The sequence below is a fragment of the Falco rusticolus genome, chromosome 10 (genome assembly GCF_015220075.1).
Source record: "Falco rusticolus isolate bFalRus1 chromosome 10, bFalRus1.pri, whole genome shotgun sequence".
Taxonomy (NCBI): domain Eukaryota; kingdom Metazoa; phylum Chordata; class Aves; order Falconiformes; family Falconidae; genus Falco; species Falco rusticolus.
In genome coordinates, this window is record NC_051196.1 from 18554711 (window position 1) to 18570752 (window position 16042).

Below are 16042 nucleotides of genomic sequence, written 5' to 3' on the forward strand. Positions count from 1 at the left end.
AACTCCAGCTACTGCAACCTGGTTGTGCTGCCTGCAGAGAGCCCTGGAAAGGCTGGAGAAACAGGTCAAGAGGGACCTCGTGGAGTTCAACAAAGTCCTGCACCAGGGAGGAGCGACCCCAGGCACCAGTAAAGGCTGGAGGCTGACCAGCTGGCAGGCAGCTTGGCAGAGGACCTGGGTGTGAAGTGGGACACCAGGCTGACCATGAACCAGCCCTCGGGGCAAAGAAGGTTAAAAGCCTCCTGAGCTGCCTTAAGAAAGCATTGCCAGCAGGTCAAGAAAGTGAGAGCACACCTGGGGTGCTGTGTCCAGGTCTCAGCTTCTCAGTGCAAGAGAGACCAGGACACGCTGAAGCAGGAGCAGTGAAGGGGACTGAAGGACTGGAACATCTCATACCAGGAGTGAGCTCAGGCAGTTCAGCCCAGAGAAGAGAAGACTCAGGGTGGATCTTATCAGTGAATATAAATACCTGGGGTGGGGTGGGGGGGGGTGGGGCAGGGGGAGAAGGTGAACAAAGGGAACAGAACCAAACCCTTCTCATGGTGCCTAGCAAGAACACAGATTGAAATACGGGGGTCTCCATTTAAACCTAAGAAAAAGCTTTATTCCTGGCAAAGGTGATCAAGCACTGGAAACACAGAAAGTTGTGGGGTTTCCATCCTTGAAGATATTCAGAGTGGACTCATTCCCTGGCAGCCTCTGTGGCTGACCTGGTTTTGAGCAGGTGGTTGGACTAGGTCATCTCCAGAGGTCCCATCAAACTTCCACTGTCCTGTGATTCTGTGTGAAGATCCAGATCATCACTGCCTCTGGCTCATAGACTTACCTTGTTTTGCACCGTGGCATCATGATTATTACATGGGAGGTAGAGTAACTGGGCAAGACATTTCTGCTTGAGACAAGACCGATGTAGCTATGTTAGTGGGCACAGTTTCAGAGCAGACTAATTAATTTTTCAACCCTAAATATGAGGTGCCAAATGGTTTTGGAGGCAGCAGCCTCCTCCGAGAAAGAAATAAAAGGAAGATAACATGAGATTGTTTTTCAGAAGTATACTTTCCTCCTGATGAAACTGTGAAAGGCATGCTTCACCTCCCTGTTTCTCAGGCTGTAAATCATGGGGTTCAGCATGGGGGCTATAATGGTGTAAAAGATGGATGCAATTTTCTTGCTCCCCAGGGAGCTTGCTGAAGTGGGTTGCATGTAATTAAAAGCAGCAGATGCATAGAAGAGGATGACAGCTGTCAGGTGGGAGGCACAGGTGGAGCAGGCTCTGGGCCTGCCCGCAGCAGAGCCCATCCTGCCCACCACCACCACAATGCAGGCATAGGAGGTGAGGATGAGCAGGGTGGTGGCTGCCATGTTGAAACCCACAAACACAAACATTAAAATGACATTGAGGTGTGTGTCGGTGGAGGCGACGACAAACAGCGGTGGCCTGTCACAGTAGAAGTTGTTGATGACCAGGGGACCACAGAAGGACAGCCGGAGCATGGCGCTTGTGTGCACGCTGGCATTCAGGGTCCCTGCAAGGTAGCACCCAATGACCAGGCTCATGCAGGTGCAAGGAGACATGACAGTCTTGTAGAGCAGAGGCTTGGAGATGGCCACATACCGGTCATAGGCCATAGCAGCCAGCAGGTAAATCTCAGCTGTAGCAAAAATAGTATAGAAATAAAATTGCGTGAGGCAGCTAACAAAAGAAATTACTTTGGTTTTTGCTGGAAGGTCCAGCAGCATTTTGGGGCTGATTGTGGAGGAGTAGCAAATGTCTATGAAGGACAAGTTACAAAGGAAAAAGTACATGGGGGTGTGAAGCCGGGGGCTGACGCTGATCAGGGCGATCAGGCTGATGTTCCCCACCAACGACAGCACGTAGGTGCCCAGGAAGAGCATGAAGAGGACGAGCTTCAGTTGTGGGTGCTCTGTCAGTCCCAAGAAGGTGACCCATTTCACCTCAGTGCAGTTCTCATCGACCATTTTTACATCACTGCAGAGAGACATGGAGGGAAGAGGGTGAAAAGATTCCTGATGCAATTTCCACTTCATTAATATCCACATAAAAAGTTGACACCATCAATGAATTTAAATGGAAAAGGAAAAAAGTAAAAACTACTATGTTTTTTTCTTGTAATGACAGTGCCATCCATCTCTGGAAGAAACATCAGCAGTCCTTAGAAGTTTTTTTTTATTCATAAGTCCTTAACAGAAAGCAGTTTGCCACAACCTCTCCTTTGACCTGTGACTCCCTTTCAGTTTCAAGTCCCATATCTGAACAAGGATTTTTTGGGGCACATGAAAGTGTTTCATAAATATCTTGTCCACAGTTGTAGTCATGTAACCTTGTTCACACTGATGATTCTTCCTGTATTTCAAACATCTAGAGTTCATTTCAAACGTCTTAAGGCTACAGTTAATACAAGGTCCCATCACAAAGTGAAAGTGTAACTTGGAATTTAACATCCCGGGGGACAGTGGCTGTGCTTTTTAGTCTGGGAACTGGTATCTTTATCTCTCCACAGGCTAGGTGTAGTCCTTCCTTCTGGCATTCATTCCTTGGTTGTTAGACGATTGATCGTGCTCTGGATGACCACACTATACACAGCTATAAATGAGCTGACTATCTGGCCTCCCAGACAGCATACAAAATTGGCTTTTCTGACCTCTTTTGTGGTTTTATGTTGGTGTCAAATATTGTCTGGACCATCTACAGGAGCAATGGTCATGTCTCATTACTTACAGTTACCTACAAAGCCCCATTTCTCCGTACATCCTCTGATCGAAACTAGGTGTGATGAACCCAGGGATGGTTGTGCCTTTGGATGAGGCAAGGGTGGCATGCTAGGTTTGGGGTATTCAATCTCACTGGTCACTAAAATTCCTTACAGATTGCAGTAGTCAGGTTTATTCTCTCATTTATTCGTGTCTCTTCTCCTGCAACTCCTGGTGGTGATGCAGTGAAATACGCTTGAGGAACATGTCTGCAGACTGCCTTTCATCAGTACTTACTCTCTCTTTGAGATCTCCAGTATTTTAAGAACGGTGATCAGTGCCAGATACTGACACCTGAATAGATTACTTCCAACAATTATGATTTAGCGCTTCCCTCAGTTCTTCATCCTGTTTATATTGGAGTCCTCTACAGTCTTCAGCCAAACTTGAAACTTCAGGCTCATGCCATTTATCTGTGATTCAGACAAGTTTTCAAAACTAAACAATAATGCTGAGCAATTTTGCCACCCTTCATATTGAAGAAAGGCCATGGACAAGACAAAATGACAAACTTAGAAAAAGCTAATTTTAGCCATGTGATTTAAACACAGTGCTGAACTAAGAATCCTTATTTGTTGTGTTTATCATCTACTGTAATACTCAAGTTCCTCATGAATTCATGTGTAAAAGTGTTATTCAACGTGCATTGTCATTTTCCTCCTCTTCTTTTGCGTCTTTGCTGCATTCTTTATCACTAAGTTCTTAGTAAGACCCTTAATTTTCCTACCTTACATCAGAGCTTCTGCAGTTTTTCCATAGATCTCCATCCCAGTGAAACTACAGGCAGGTAGGATCATCACGCAGGTGTTGATGGAAGATTGTGTCCACACACAAAATTATTCAGCTGTTAAGAGAGACCCGTAAGGACAGTCAACACCTTACCATACAGCATGGCTTCGTATCAGAAATTCACCCACCCTCTCTCATTTCAAAGGTCTCCCATGTTATTTGCAGTCCCAAACTCAGCAATTACTGTGCTGAAGTCAAAAACCAGGCTCCACCAGTGTTTGTGAAAGCAGAATGATCTCCCATCAATCTTGTGCTCATGGAATAAATCATCATAGCCTCCCTAGGGCACCTGGAAAACAGGGTGAGATTTCCCCAAGGGCATCCTGCAGGGACTTCTCTCTGATGTTTATGTTTTGGGAATCTGTCAAAACCTCAGAAATAATTTGTGCAGAGGATAAGTAATTCTACTGACATACTTAAATTTGGGCTTATTTTTTTCTTGCAAGGTGCTATGTTTCATAGAAGGATTTGAATCAGAAGAACTTTTTCTTCCTCTGGTTATGGAGAATAAACTACAGTAACTATTGATTAATGTCTCAGTTCAGGGAAATTAGTGCTTATCTTTGCAGTGGCCAGTTTAGTTGAACATACTTTTGTTTGTACTGCATTTTTTAGTTAAAGTGAATGCATACATATTTTAAAAAAGCAAATAAAAACACAGAAATAATTTTGCTGTTATAGTCTCGCTTCTCTGGTTTTGCAGTTGACGTCCCCAGGTCCAGCCTTGGGTAGATTGCAGGAGAGGCCGGCAACGTCCATCACTGATAGACATGCTCTGCAGAGGGTTGGAGGGGCAGGCTGAGTAACCTCTTGCCTGTCCATCCCGATTTCATAGAATCATAAAATCATAGCATATCTCAAGTTGGAATAGACCTATAAGGATCATAGAGTCCAGCTCTTTACTCCTCACAGAACTACCTAAATCTAAACCATATGACTAAGAGCATTATCCAGACACTCCTTGAACTCTTACAGGCTTGACCACTTCCCTGGGGAGCCCGTTCCAGTGACTGACCACCCTCTTGGTAAAGAATCTTTTCCTAATGCCCAGTCTGAACTTCCCCTGACACAGCTTCATATAATTTCCTCATGTCCTATCGCTGGTCACTAGAGATTGGCACCTCCTCCACTGCCCCCCTCGAGAAAGCTGTAGACTGCAACGAAGTCACCACTCAGCCTTCTCTTCTCCAAGCTGAAGAAACCAAATGACATTAGCCAGTCTTCCTAATCACCCAATTCCTTTCACCACCTTAGTCGCCCTCCACTGGACACACTCTAACGGTTTGATGCCCTTCTTACACTGAGGTGCCCAAACCAGCACACAGCACTCAATGTGGGGCTGCACCAGTACAGCGTAGAGTGGGACAATCACCTCTCTCAACCAGCTTGCTATGCTTGATGCACCCCAGGACCCACTGACTGCCAGGGCACGCTGTTGACCTGTATTCAACTTGGCCATCAACCCAAACCCCCAGATCTCTCTCCGTGGGGCTGCTCTCCAGCTTCTTGTTCCTCAGCCTGTACGTATAGCCAGGATTAGTCCTCCCTGGAGCAAAATCCAGCACTTGCTCTTGTTACATTTCATATGGTTGAACTCTTCCAGCTTGTCCTACTATGTGTTTGGCTGCCCTTAGGTGCAGTCTCCACCTGAGCTTGGAAGGGTCAATTACCCTCTTCCAGTGTGCTCTCAGTCCCTGCTGCAACATTCCATCAGGCTAACCAATGAAATAAGTACTAGAAATGGGCCCAGGTTGCAAAGATTCAGTTTCTGGTGTGAAATGGTGGGCTGGGACCTTGGGCACATAAGGACTTGGGAGGCTGGTACAAGTCCGTGGTGGAGAGAGTGAGGGTGGTACATTATGCTGGGTGTATGGATGTGAGTGTTGGGTAAACTCAGACTGGAAATTCAGTTCACTGTTTACGTTAAAGGTATTATTCCAACACAGCAGCCATCCTGCAGGCATAAGAGCACTGGGATTTATTCAGGTCCCATGAAAGCAAGCCACATTCCAGTTTCCCCAGCAGTTTCTGTCATCTTAAAGACCTATAATGGACAATTTCTGGCTTTGAAGTCTGTCCCTGGTGTTCCACAAGTCTCCAGTGATATTGTGTGCCCAGAAGAAGCAATTAACAACTACACTGCTGTTTTGTTTTGCTTCCTTCCCCCCCCCCCTTTTTTTTTCTCCAGAGTAAAGTTAATTACACCCCCGTGTACTGTCATATAAAATGACCCAAATTAAGCGCAACAGCTATTTAGGAAAAAAAATCATCCAGCCATAATGCAAATGGAGGAAACTGCTCTTGAGCAAAACAAGAGGGATTTGTCTGACCCATATGTTGATATCTCAAGTGTCCCCAAGAGCCACTTCATCCCCCAGGAACACAGCATGTGGGAGCCCCATGCCAGCCACCACAGTGCCCAGGACTTTCACAGCCCAGGGGAGGCCCAGCCACACACACCTTCTCCCTGGGTGCAGCCCCAGCCACCACTCCTCCCTTGTCCCACAGCAGCCCCCCCCCCAGCCACTTCAGGCTGCAAGGGCAGGGTCCCAGCCACCCCCTGCCCAGGCTGCAGCCAGCCCAGCAATACAGCCCCTTTGTGGGGTGGGGGGGAGGCATCACCACCAGCCTCACTGCCCACACCTGGAGCTCCTCCAGAAAGAGGGGCCACTGCCAGACCCCCCAGAGCCTCATCTCCTCCCTGGGCACTGTCAGAGGCACTCACCTGGTGGAAAGGGACCACCAGCACTGCCATAAGGAACAGCAAGTGCTTATTCACCTACAGAAGTCCTGGGAGTGAGTCTGCTGCAGAGCTTGGTGCCCCTGCACTCCCTTTTCACCTAGGACACCTCGGTAGTCATTACTGGAGCAGTGCTCAGCACTGCTGGGAACGGTCTAGCTCCTGGGGCAATGGGCTGCTGGGCAGAGAGGGACATAGCCAAAATAAGGCAAAGGGAGCAGGACACAAAGAAGAGAGGGAAGGGAAATATGCCTCTGGCGGGGCAGGGACGTGTAGCGAGAAAGGATGGGACACAGAATGGGACATAGATAAAGACAGAAGGTAAGGACAGGACAAAGGACAGAGGGACAATAAGAGAAAAAAGGACAACGATCGAGGCAGAGATGGAGAAAGAAGCGTTAGGAACAAATAGAGAAAAAGGAAAAAAGACAGGAATAAAAAAGTTAAGGGACAGGAAGCTTGGAATATGTGATATGGAGAAAAAGGAACAGGGAGGAGGACACTAGGATAGAGACTGAGAGAGAGCAACAGGGAGGAGGATAGAGCTGGCGAAATAGAAAAAGATGGATGGAGAGCAAGATAGAGAAAAGAGAGGCAGAATGACAAGAACAGGTGAAGTAAGAAGATATAATGAAGAGGAGAAGCAAAAAGAGATGAAAGAAAAGAATACAGATAGGGAGTGCGACAGAGGGACAGAAAAAGGAACAAGAAAAACTATGCTGGGATAGGGAGAAAGAGGGATGAGGAGAAGGACAGAGATGGAGAAGAAAATACACTGATAAGGAACAGGACAGAGGAATAGAGCAAGAAAGCACGAAGAGAAAGCAGGATAGCAGGATGCAGAGAGAAAATAGCAGTGATAGGCAAGCTCCCTGCCCTGCTCTCTGATCCATCCTGGCTGCCTTAACCCCTGCCCACCCTCCTCCCTGCACTGCTTTGGCTCTGCCCTTCTTCACCATCCATCTCCCAGACCAGCCGCCCATCCCCTTGTCATTGTCCCCTGCAGCACTTCTGATGCACTCAATAGCCCCACAGTGGCCATGACCTCGCTGTCCCCGGGGAACAAGAGGACTGCATGTGCTCCTGTGCCTTTGACCCCAGCCCCACCACACCGGGTGCCATGGGGCTGGCTCGGCACAGCTGGGTCCCCCTGCTCCCAGCAGCCTAGCGCTGCCATGCCCACAGGTCTCTCCCTGCAGCTGACAGTGGTGGAGGTGGCCAGCAGAAGCCCAGGACCCAGGTGAGACCATGCTCTTCCCCTGTGCTGGGGACAGCGTGTCCAGCTCACCATACTCATGGTCCCCAACAGCAGAGCTTCTGTCACACCCCAATGTCCATGAGAGATGTTTTACCAGGGGTTCGCTATAGAACAAGCCACCCCCCAGGGCATGAGGGAGTCCCATCCTTCCCACATGACCAGCTGTCCCACTGTTTCCCTCTTCCCATCCCATGGGCCCTGCTGGGAGGAGGAACAGGAAGAGGATGCCTGCAGGGCTGGTGCATTCCTCCTGCTCCCAGGGGTGAGGATTGCCCCGCTCCCCGACCCAGCATGGCTCTGCTCCCCACAGTGCAACATGCTCACCCTCTGCACAGTGCCGGGACAGTCCTGCACTCGCTCCAGTGCTGCGGCTGCTGCCCAGGGCTGTGCCTGACGAGGAGGGCTGAGCCCCTCTCCATGGCTCTGCGCTCAGCCCTGAGGCCTCTGCACCCGCTGGCCATGCTGAAGGCAACAAGATGCAAGTGGCCAGCTACGGGGCTGAGGTCCTTGATGCCCTGGGCAGGTCCCTGTGCTGCCACCTCAGCTGTGGGCAGAGCAGAGAGGCAGCAGTAGCTACATGCAACATGAAGCCCCAGGACTGCCCAACAGTGGAACTGACCTGCCTCAGCTGACTGGGGCACAGCATGCGGAGGATGCTCCTTCCTTGCATGGAGGATGGGCAGCCCCACAAGGGGCCAGAGGTCCTGGGGCGGCTCGGTCCAGCCACAGCCCACCCCAGCCTGGCAGCCAGGCTGACAGCTCGCAGCACCAGCACCCTCTGTGCTGGAGACAGACTTTAGGTCATGCCAGGGCTCACTCCTGCTGGAGACGACACAGGAAGCCCTGGAGCTCCACTTTCAGGCAAAGAAGCTAAACCAAGGCTGGGACTTGACTGAGAAGTCAGCGGGCTCAGCTCCTGGAGAGCACTTGGCCAGCCCCGCTGTGCTCCCCAGCCAAACACTGGGGAAGCCGAGGCAGGAGAGCTCCGTCTCCCCTTGCGCCAGACAGCCTCTGTGCTGGATCTCTCCCAGCTCAGTCCTGCGAGCCTGCAGGGCAGGACTGGGGACAGGGCTGGCAGAGGCTGCTGGGCACCAGGACAGCAGCTGGACACAGAGGGGCTTCCAAGAGGAATGCCCTGACTCAGGGCTTTCACGGATTTGTTCAAAAATAAACAAACCAGAACTTGGCGCTCAAGATAATAAAGATTATTCTCATGAGGAGGGAAAACAAGCAAAGATTCAGTATTTCTTGCAACATACTAGAAGACTATTTTATGCCATTTGTGACCATTACTTTCAGTCCATGAACTTTTTTATTTCTGTGGTAAACTTCAATAAACTACAGGCTTTCTCTTTGATAAGGAAGTAGATAAACAATCTCAAATCATTAGATTAGAATGTCAGCTGTGAATCAGAATATCTTGACATTTTCAGGAGGCTATTCACATTTGTATATGCATATACTTCCCTTGCCTTACTCTGCAAAGGCTATTTTGTTTGGTTTGTGCCCTTCCTCACCAAGAAACACCAAAAACCAGTAGCACCATGAGCTCGCCGAGCTGGATAGAAGGATGGTTGTGTTGAAAATTAATTATCCTTAAGCTAATCAGTGTGAAAGTTCAGGGCACCAACACAGAAGCCAGTCTCCAGCAAAAAGGATAATACTAGAGATGCCACAGGAACAAATACAACCTACCACCTTGAATTTTCTACAGTTCTTCACTAGGGAAAGACTCTGTGGTTGAAAATGCTGTATAAGAACACCAGGATTGCTTTTTCCCTCAGCTCCTCTGATATAGGGGCATTGGGGTCAAATTCAAGCAGGAACAGAGGTCACAGCAGGTCTTTCCTCAAATCTAAAAGGAATAAACACCAGAAGGGTGCCCTGAACTCCCACACCTGCAGCTAGTGCGCTGTTCCAGGATGAGGGAGGTCTGACAAAACATCCAAGGCTGGCTTATGGTAGGGCAGCATAGGGAAGTGGAGCCTCACATTTTTCCTGCTCTGCCTACCTAGTTAGGATGCATCGAATTCAGTGAAAAGTCTGTGTGTGTAGGTGGCAAAGCAGAAACATGCCAGGCTGGGGCAGGGGGTCATAGTCTTCTCTTTCCCACATGAATCCATCTCTCCTCTTCTTGGCTTTCCCCGCTTCCCCATTAACCCTGCTTTGTCCTAGAAGTGTCTCCGGACCCTGAGACAGTTCACCCCAGCCTGGTGCTCTCAGAGAGCCTCAGGGGCATCTGCTTCACCAACACCTCCTAAGACCTAAGCTCTTGGCACTTCCCTGCCTAGCCCCGCATGCTGGGATCACCCATCTGTGCCTCCATCCACCACTGCTGAGAGGCTGAGGTGTGGAAAAACTCAGTGGCCTGTGGGTGTCTGCAATAAATCAGGCAGCTGCTGGGTAAAGCACCCACACAGGAGAGGGACCGCTGGAGAGTGCAGCTGTGGCACGAAGAACATGGCCATGACCACTCCTTCTACCCCCCTGCTGCTCACAGCCAGAGCCGTGCAGGCTGGGGTCCTCCTCAGTGATGAAGCTGAGGAAGTCTCCTTTTATAATATGACTAATTGCTCTCACATCTGCGCTTCTGACATCACCTTCACTGAATCAGTCTGTCCCCTGCTCCATCCAGGCATACACATGGGCCACATTGATGCTGACCCACCCAGCACACATCAGCCCTCAGACTGGTACACACCGCTGGTAGCTGCTCTCCTCTCCAACAGGTACAAACATTCAAACAGCTAATAAGGTGTAAAAGGGAAATGCTTCCCGGGCAAATCTGATCTCACAGCCCCAGGCTTAACAACCAGAATCTTTAGATTTAGAAGGAAACCTAGCATGACCGCTTCCCCATCCCCATCTGCAGTAATTTCTCAGGCCCTGCAGAGCAGGACCCAGAAGCAGAATGGTGCTCCAGCCTATACTGAGCTTATACTGTGTTTTCTGTGCACATTTTTGGAGTGCAGACTGTCACTTTGTCCACATTGATGCATGGTTTGTGAATTGCCAGATGGCTTTAGAATAAATAGTTTTTTTGAAAATTGTTTCCACTGTCATAGTTCAATAATTACAGGAAGCCTTGTGTAAACACCTGCTGCTCTGCTTGTAATAGGTAAATATCCCCTGTTTGGTGGTAGAGGACTCCTGATCTTTTTACCCAGTTGCTGACTAGTGACTTCTGATCTTTACACCTATTCTAAGTAGTCCATACTTTCTATGGAGCAGGAACTATGGACCAGAAAAGATAACCCTGAGTCATCTTGCTTGCCATTAAAGCTCGTGTTTAGAAAATGATCCCGACCGTACTGTAGGTCAGGACATTGAAGTCTGTGGCAAGCTCTGTAGTGTTACAGCTACATGGGTGGCCTTACCAACTTCTTAATGTTTGACTTTGAAATTTAAGCAGTCTCGGAGGAACTTCCATGCATTTTCTTAAGTTAGTGAAATATACTTAAAAAAAAGCAGAGGAAAACCCTAGAAAATCCAAAATGTGTTACCCTAGAGAAAAGCTCTTCAGTCATTACAGTTGATTTTTGAACCCACTGTCAACTTGACCAACAGCTGAGAATGGATGAAACTTAAATTATTTCCACCCATTTAATATTAAGAACGTGCATTTATTACCCACCAATATATGAGTTCCTGCAGGAAAGTCATTTAAGCTTATCCTTTACATCAAGACAGCAACCACAACAAAAAGTCACCAAGAAAGAAATCCTTGACATTTGGTTTTAGTAAGGAGTAGCGTGCAAACAACAGTCACATCAGTTATTCAGCGCCAGGCCCAGCTGTTGGAATGACACACCACGGCACTGCAGCGCAGCCCAAGGTCCATTGCAAGCTGCATTTATCATCCCAGTATACAGCTTTGTAGCCACAGCACACAGAGGAGGCTGCACAGCACGCCCCCTCTCCACACATCCATTTCCACCTTTTCGTCAGCCACACCTTCACTATTCACCTAGAACAAAGCTGTTCCCAGTTATGGATTCCCACAGACCTAAAACACACTCTGTAAACCTTCCTTCACCCTGCCCCCACCAAGAAAAGCCATGGCATGCCTCTGCAATGGTCGCAAAGCCGATGACTGCAGAGTCTTTTTTTTCCCCCCACCGGCCATAAAAGGAGTTTTTGAAAGCTATCTGATGTATAGACATCAGCATAGTTGGCATGTCTAGTTTATGGGAGTTGATTTACACCCTGGCAGACTCATCTTGAGATACATGGTGCAAACTAGGGCCACATTGTGCCTGGTGGCACTGCAGGTGTTGTGGCTGGATTCTTGGCCTGCTGGTTGAAAACACACCCAGACTGATGACCATGGTGGCAAAGGAGCCTTCCTTCCAGTCAATATCCCAAAAGGATGTGCTTATGGTTTCTGCAGGAGCAATGTGGTCAACAGGGGGCACTGGTCCCATAAGCTGCTTTAGTATAGAAGAATGTATATCCAAGTGTGCCTACACCAGCAATTCCCAGTATTCACCCTCTAAGATATGCATCCAACACCTGTGTCTAAGGCTGAGGCTCATCTAAGCTTCCTCTGGGTTCAGTGGAGAAAAACATTACCAGCTGAAGTCATCCTCTCTTGTGATAAGGACCTAAAGCTGGGCCATCCAGCTGGCCTTCTGGAGATGCACACCTCTCCCTTTTAACTGTAAAGGGAGCCCAGAGAAGGAGTTTTGATTCCAGCATCGAGCTTTTAGATGGCTTAAGTTAGAGAAGATCAATCACAAACTGTGGTGCTGATCCAATTGCTGGGGTTCCAGAGGCCACCAAAACCAGAGAGACATTCTTGTCTTGTTAAAGCAGTTCTTACCTGGCTGATCACTCTTCTTATGGCAACTTTAACTTCTTTGTTCCTCAGACTGTAGATTGTGGGGTTTAGCAGGGGAGTGAGGATTCCATAGAGCATGGAAACTATCCTATCCTGGTGAGGTGAATAGGTGGAGGAAGGCCGTACATACGTGCAAATGGTGGTCCCATAGAAAAGGCATACTACAGTCAAGTGAGAACCACAAGTGGAGAAAGCTTTGTGCCTGCTCTCAGAAGAGTTCATGCAGAGGATAGCCAAGAGGATATAGACATACGAGATCAGAGTGACCACAAAGGCGCTGCTTCCAAGGACCCCAGCAACTGTGAGAATTACCAGTTCCCTACTGTAGGTAGGTGAGCAGGAGAGGGCCAGCATAGGAGGAATATCACAGTAATATTGGTCAATATCATTAGAATCACAAAAAGCGAGTGTAAAAATCAAAGATGTGTGCAACAGAGAATTAAAAAATCCTGCTACCCAGGTGCCAATGGTTAGGTGAGCACACAGTTTCATACTCATGATATTCATGTACTGCAGCGGGTGACATATTGCAACATAACGGTCATATGCCATCACAGCCAAGAGAAAAATCTCTGTGCCTACAACATCAATGAGGAAAAACAGCTGGAGCATGCAGCCAGTGAATGAAATCACCTTGTTCTCAAGCAACAAGGCCTCCAGCATCTTAGGCACAGTGATAGTGGGACATAAGAGATCCAGTAAGGATAAGCTGCCAAGGAAGAAGTACATGGGGTTGTGCAGATGAGTGTCTGTGCTAATGGCAACAAGGATCATGATGTTGCCTGCCATGGTGATCAAATAAGTGATCAAAAAGAGCACAAAGAGAAAAAAACAGACTTCTGGAGCACCAGAGAGGCCTACAAGAACAAATTCAGATACTGTTGATAGGTTGACCTTCTGCATCTTATCTTTCATTGCAGAAATGATTGCAGAGGTTTACCTGGAAGAAAGAAGAAGTTTTAACTTAGTCAGAATTGCATCTCCCTTTCGAAAGGGTGTGATTTTTTTTTTTAGTCATTTTGCAGTTCAAAAACATTTGCAAGTTTGCATTGACACACTCAAATTTTACTCACATAATCCTAATGTAAAAGGCAAAATATAGGTATTAAGCTTAACAGTGATTAATCAAAAATGTTTAATTCTTACAAGTCATCTTCTCGGACTGAAGAGCTGAAAGTTGAAGACAAAGATACCTTGGTTGGTCACAGCCCCAGGCAACTGGCTGGACTTTGGAGGTAGCTTTACTGTGAGCAAGGGGAGTGGAGTACAGACCTCTAGAAATCCTTTCAGCATGAATTATTTAGCAATAATAATATCACCAAAAGGGCTTAGATTACTAACTGAAGCTAAAGACTTAATTCTTTTTAGGTGAGTAATGCTATCACAGAATTAAATCCCTGGCGGGCAGACAGGTAGTGTACCCCAGGTACATTTTTGTTTTTTCAGCTTTATCCAGTGGGATATAAAAAGAAATATAGCCTAGTATCCAATTAAAGACCTCCCTGCTTCTATAAATTTTACCCTTTAGACTTCCATAACAGTATTAGTACTTTTAGGATCTAGCTGGACTCCCCCCAGCCTCCCCTCCTTTTCCCAATTCAAAGCAGCCTAGGAAGACCTGGTATTGAAGGATCTTTCCATCTACCCTCCATTGCTACACTGAATGTAACTCAGTGCTTATGGCAGCAACTTACATATAGCTCTATAGAAAGACAGTTTGGCACAAGCACCTTTTTGCAGCTTAAAGCATGATTATGAGATGGTGTGAATATTGACACACACTCTTATTCGTAAGAGATACGGACAACAAATGAAATAGTGACTACGATGTCCCATCTGAGACTGGCTCGTCTGTAGTCTCATGTTCTCACAGAAGCTTGCTTCCAGCTAGAAAAGGACCAAAGTCAGAGCCTACACTGCTGTAAGAAATAGTCAGCAGAAACAAAACGCACATGGTGCTTTAAATCACAGCATCACTTGTTCTTAAAACTGGGAACTTACTCAGGTGAAATACAACAGAAGCTTAACACAGAAATACTCACTGCTACAAAGAATTAATTACTGGTAATGTATAGTTGTCTGTATCTCCAGAAAAGATGACTATCCTTTTTCTTCTTTCTACATCTGATTAGATATGATGGAAAATGATGTTACTGTAGACCTAGGAACATCAATCTATTCAGGAAGTGATGGATCCAGATTTAGCAGCGTAGGAATATTCATACAAACATCTGCAAGCACTGGCAAAAGTGCTAGCTTGACTGCAAGGGTAAGTGCCTCTTTCCTGTAATGAGGTTTTATAAACATGTGAAGATGTATCTGGGGAGGAGTGTCTCTGAAGCTTTTTGGGATGCTACCTTTATTGCATAGATGAGGCTTTTCCAGGCTGTTGTCAAAGGGGATTAGAAAGGTGATAAACAATTACTTCATCCTGAACCCTTTTGTAGGACTGTTTTAAAGGGCTGTAGTTTGATACTTGAGTCTATACCCAGGCAAAAGAAATAGATGGTGTCATTCTCACTAGGTCCTGCCAGCCCACCTCAGGTGCCATTCCAGGTTACTGAAGTTTTACATCTCACAATAATTTAAAGAAATGACAACACTGGACTAAACTACAGCCTTGAACTTACTTTATCACAAACTGTTTTCAGACCAATTTGTCATGCTCTGGAGCCTGAGTCTATTGCTTACACATACTGGGTCAAAATAAATTTGGCAACAACTACTCTGCAAAAGAGCATACCTTAGGCAAGGGCAGTGGGAACAGTGTCTTTGCAGGGTAAAGAGCAGAACCTGAGTGACTGCTGTGGAACAGTTGTACTGGTGTTGCAATGGCAGCTAGCACAGCATCATACGCCAGTATAAATTCCTTCCACGTTGATTCTATGGGCAATCTCTAATTCTTGTACTGGAGCAACCTTTAAATTTTGTGCAGTCCCTACAGAAATGACAGAAGATACGCCACTTGTAAAATCCATGCACTACTTGAAGCAGATGTGTGCCCTGGCATAAGAAGGAACAAATTACCAGCACTACTTTGAAGAGCTAACAAAAATTCCCCTCTGGCTCCAGGAAGCATCCATGCATTATGCACTCATTTATGGGAGCACACTTGATGTCTGATGTACAGGAATAGGAACAGACCTGTTCCTTTTCCAGTATTACCTGCCCATAACTCCTGCACTGTTAACAGGGATGATAATGTTTGTCAATCATTCTTAAAGCCCATTTGCTATGTTTGCAGCATGCGACTCTTAGAAAACTAATACTCCTGCATATATGTCAGAAGGTAAATTGAAGTTCTCCAAGGGTTAGAAAGCACAGGCCTGCCCTGCCATGGATGTGTAGAACTGTGGCTGGGATAAATCCATGCGGTCCAGATCTTTCTGTGTACTGCAGCTAGCCCTAGGACCATCAGACATCACACTTCCCATGAAGTTTTGCAACAAAGAACGGAGCTAATAATTTTGCAATAAAACCAGAAAGAGATACAATAGAGATCAATCTCCTCCATATCTGCGAGAGCTAGGACTGTGCCCTTTCATCTTCCTCAAGTGGCTTCATGGCCCTTCCGCTGCCAGTTACCCACTTTCCCACGAACAGCCACAGGAGGGCAATACCCCACGCAAAATCTCTACTGCTT

At 47.1% G+C, this 16042-nt stretch overlaps 2 protein-coding genes across 2 annotated transcripts; both read right to left on the reverse strand.

The window, feature by feature from the left end:
* Nucleotides 1-1044: 1044 nt before the first annotated feature.
* Nucleotides 1045-1980, reverse strand: LOC119154732 (olfactory receptor 1052-like). Its single transcript, XM_037402623.1, has one exon. The coding sequence runs from the start codon at nucleotides 1978-1980 to the stop codon at nucleotides 1045-1047; it is 936 nt and encodes a 311-aa protein (XP_037258520.1).
* A 10308-nt stretch (nucleotides 1981-12288) lies between these two features.
* LOC119154734 (olfactory receptor 1019-like) lies at nucleotides 12289-13302 on the reverse strand. The gene has a single exon (XM_037402625.1). It carries the CDS (start codon nucleotides 13300-13302, stop codon nucleotides 12289-12291), a length of 1014 nt encoding a protein of 337 aa, XP_037258522.1.
* Nucleotides 13303-16042: the final 2740 nt, after the last annotated feature.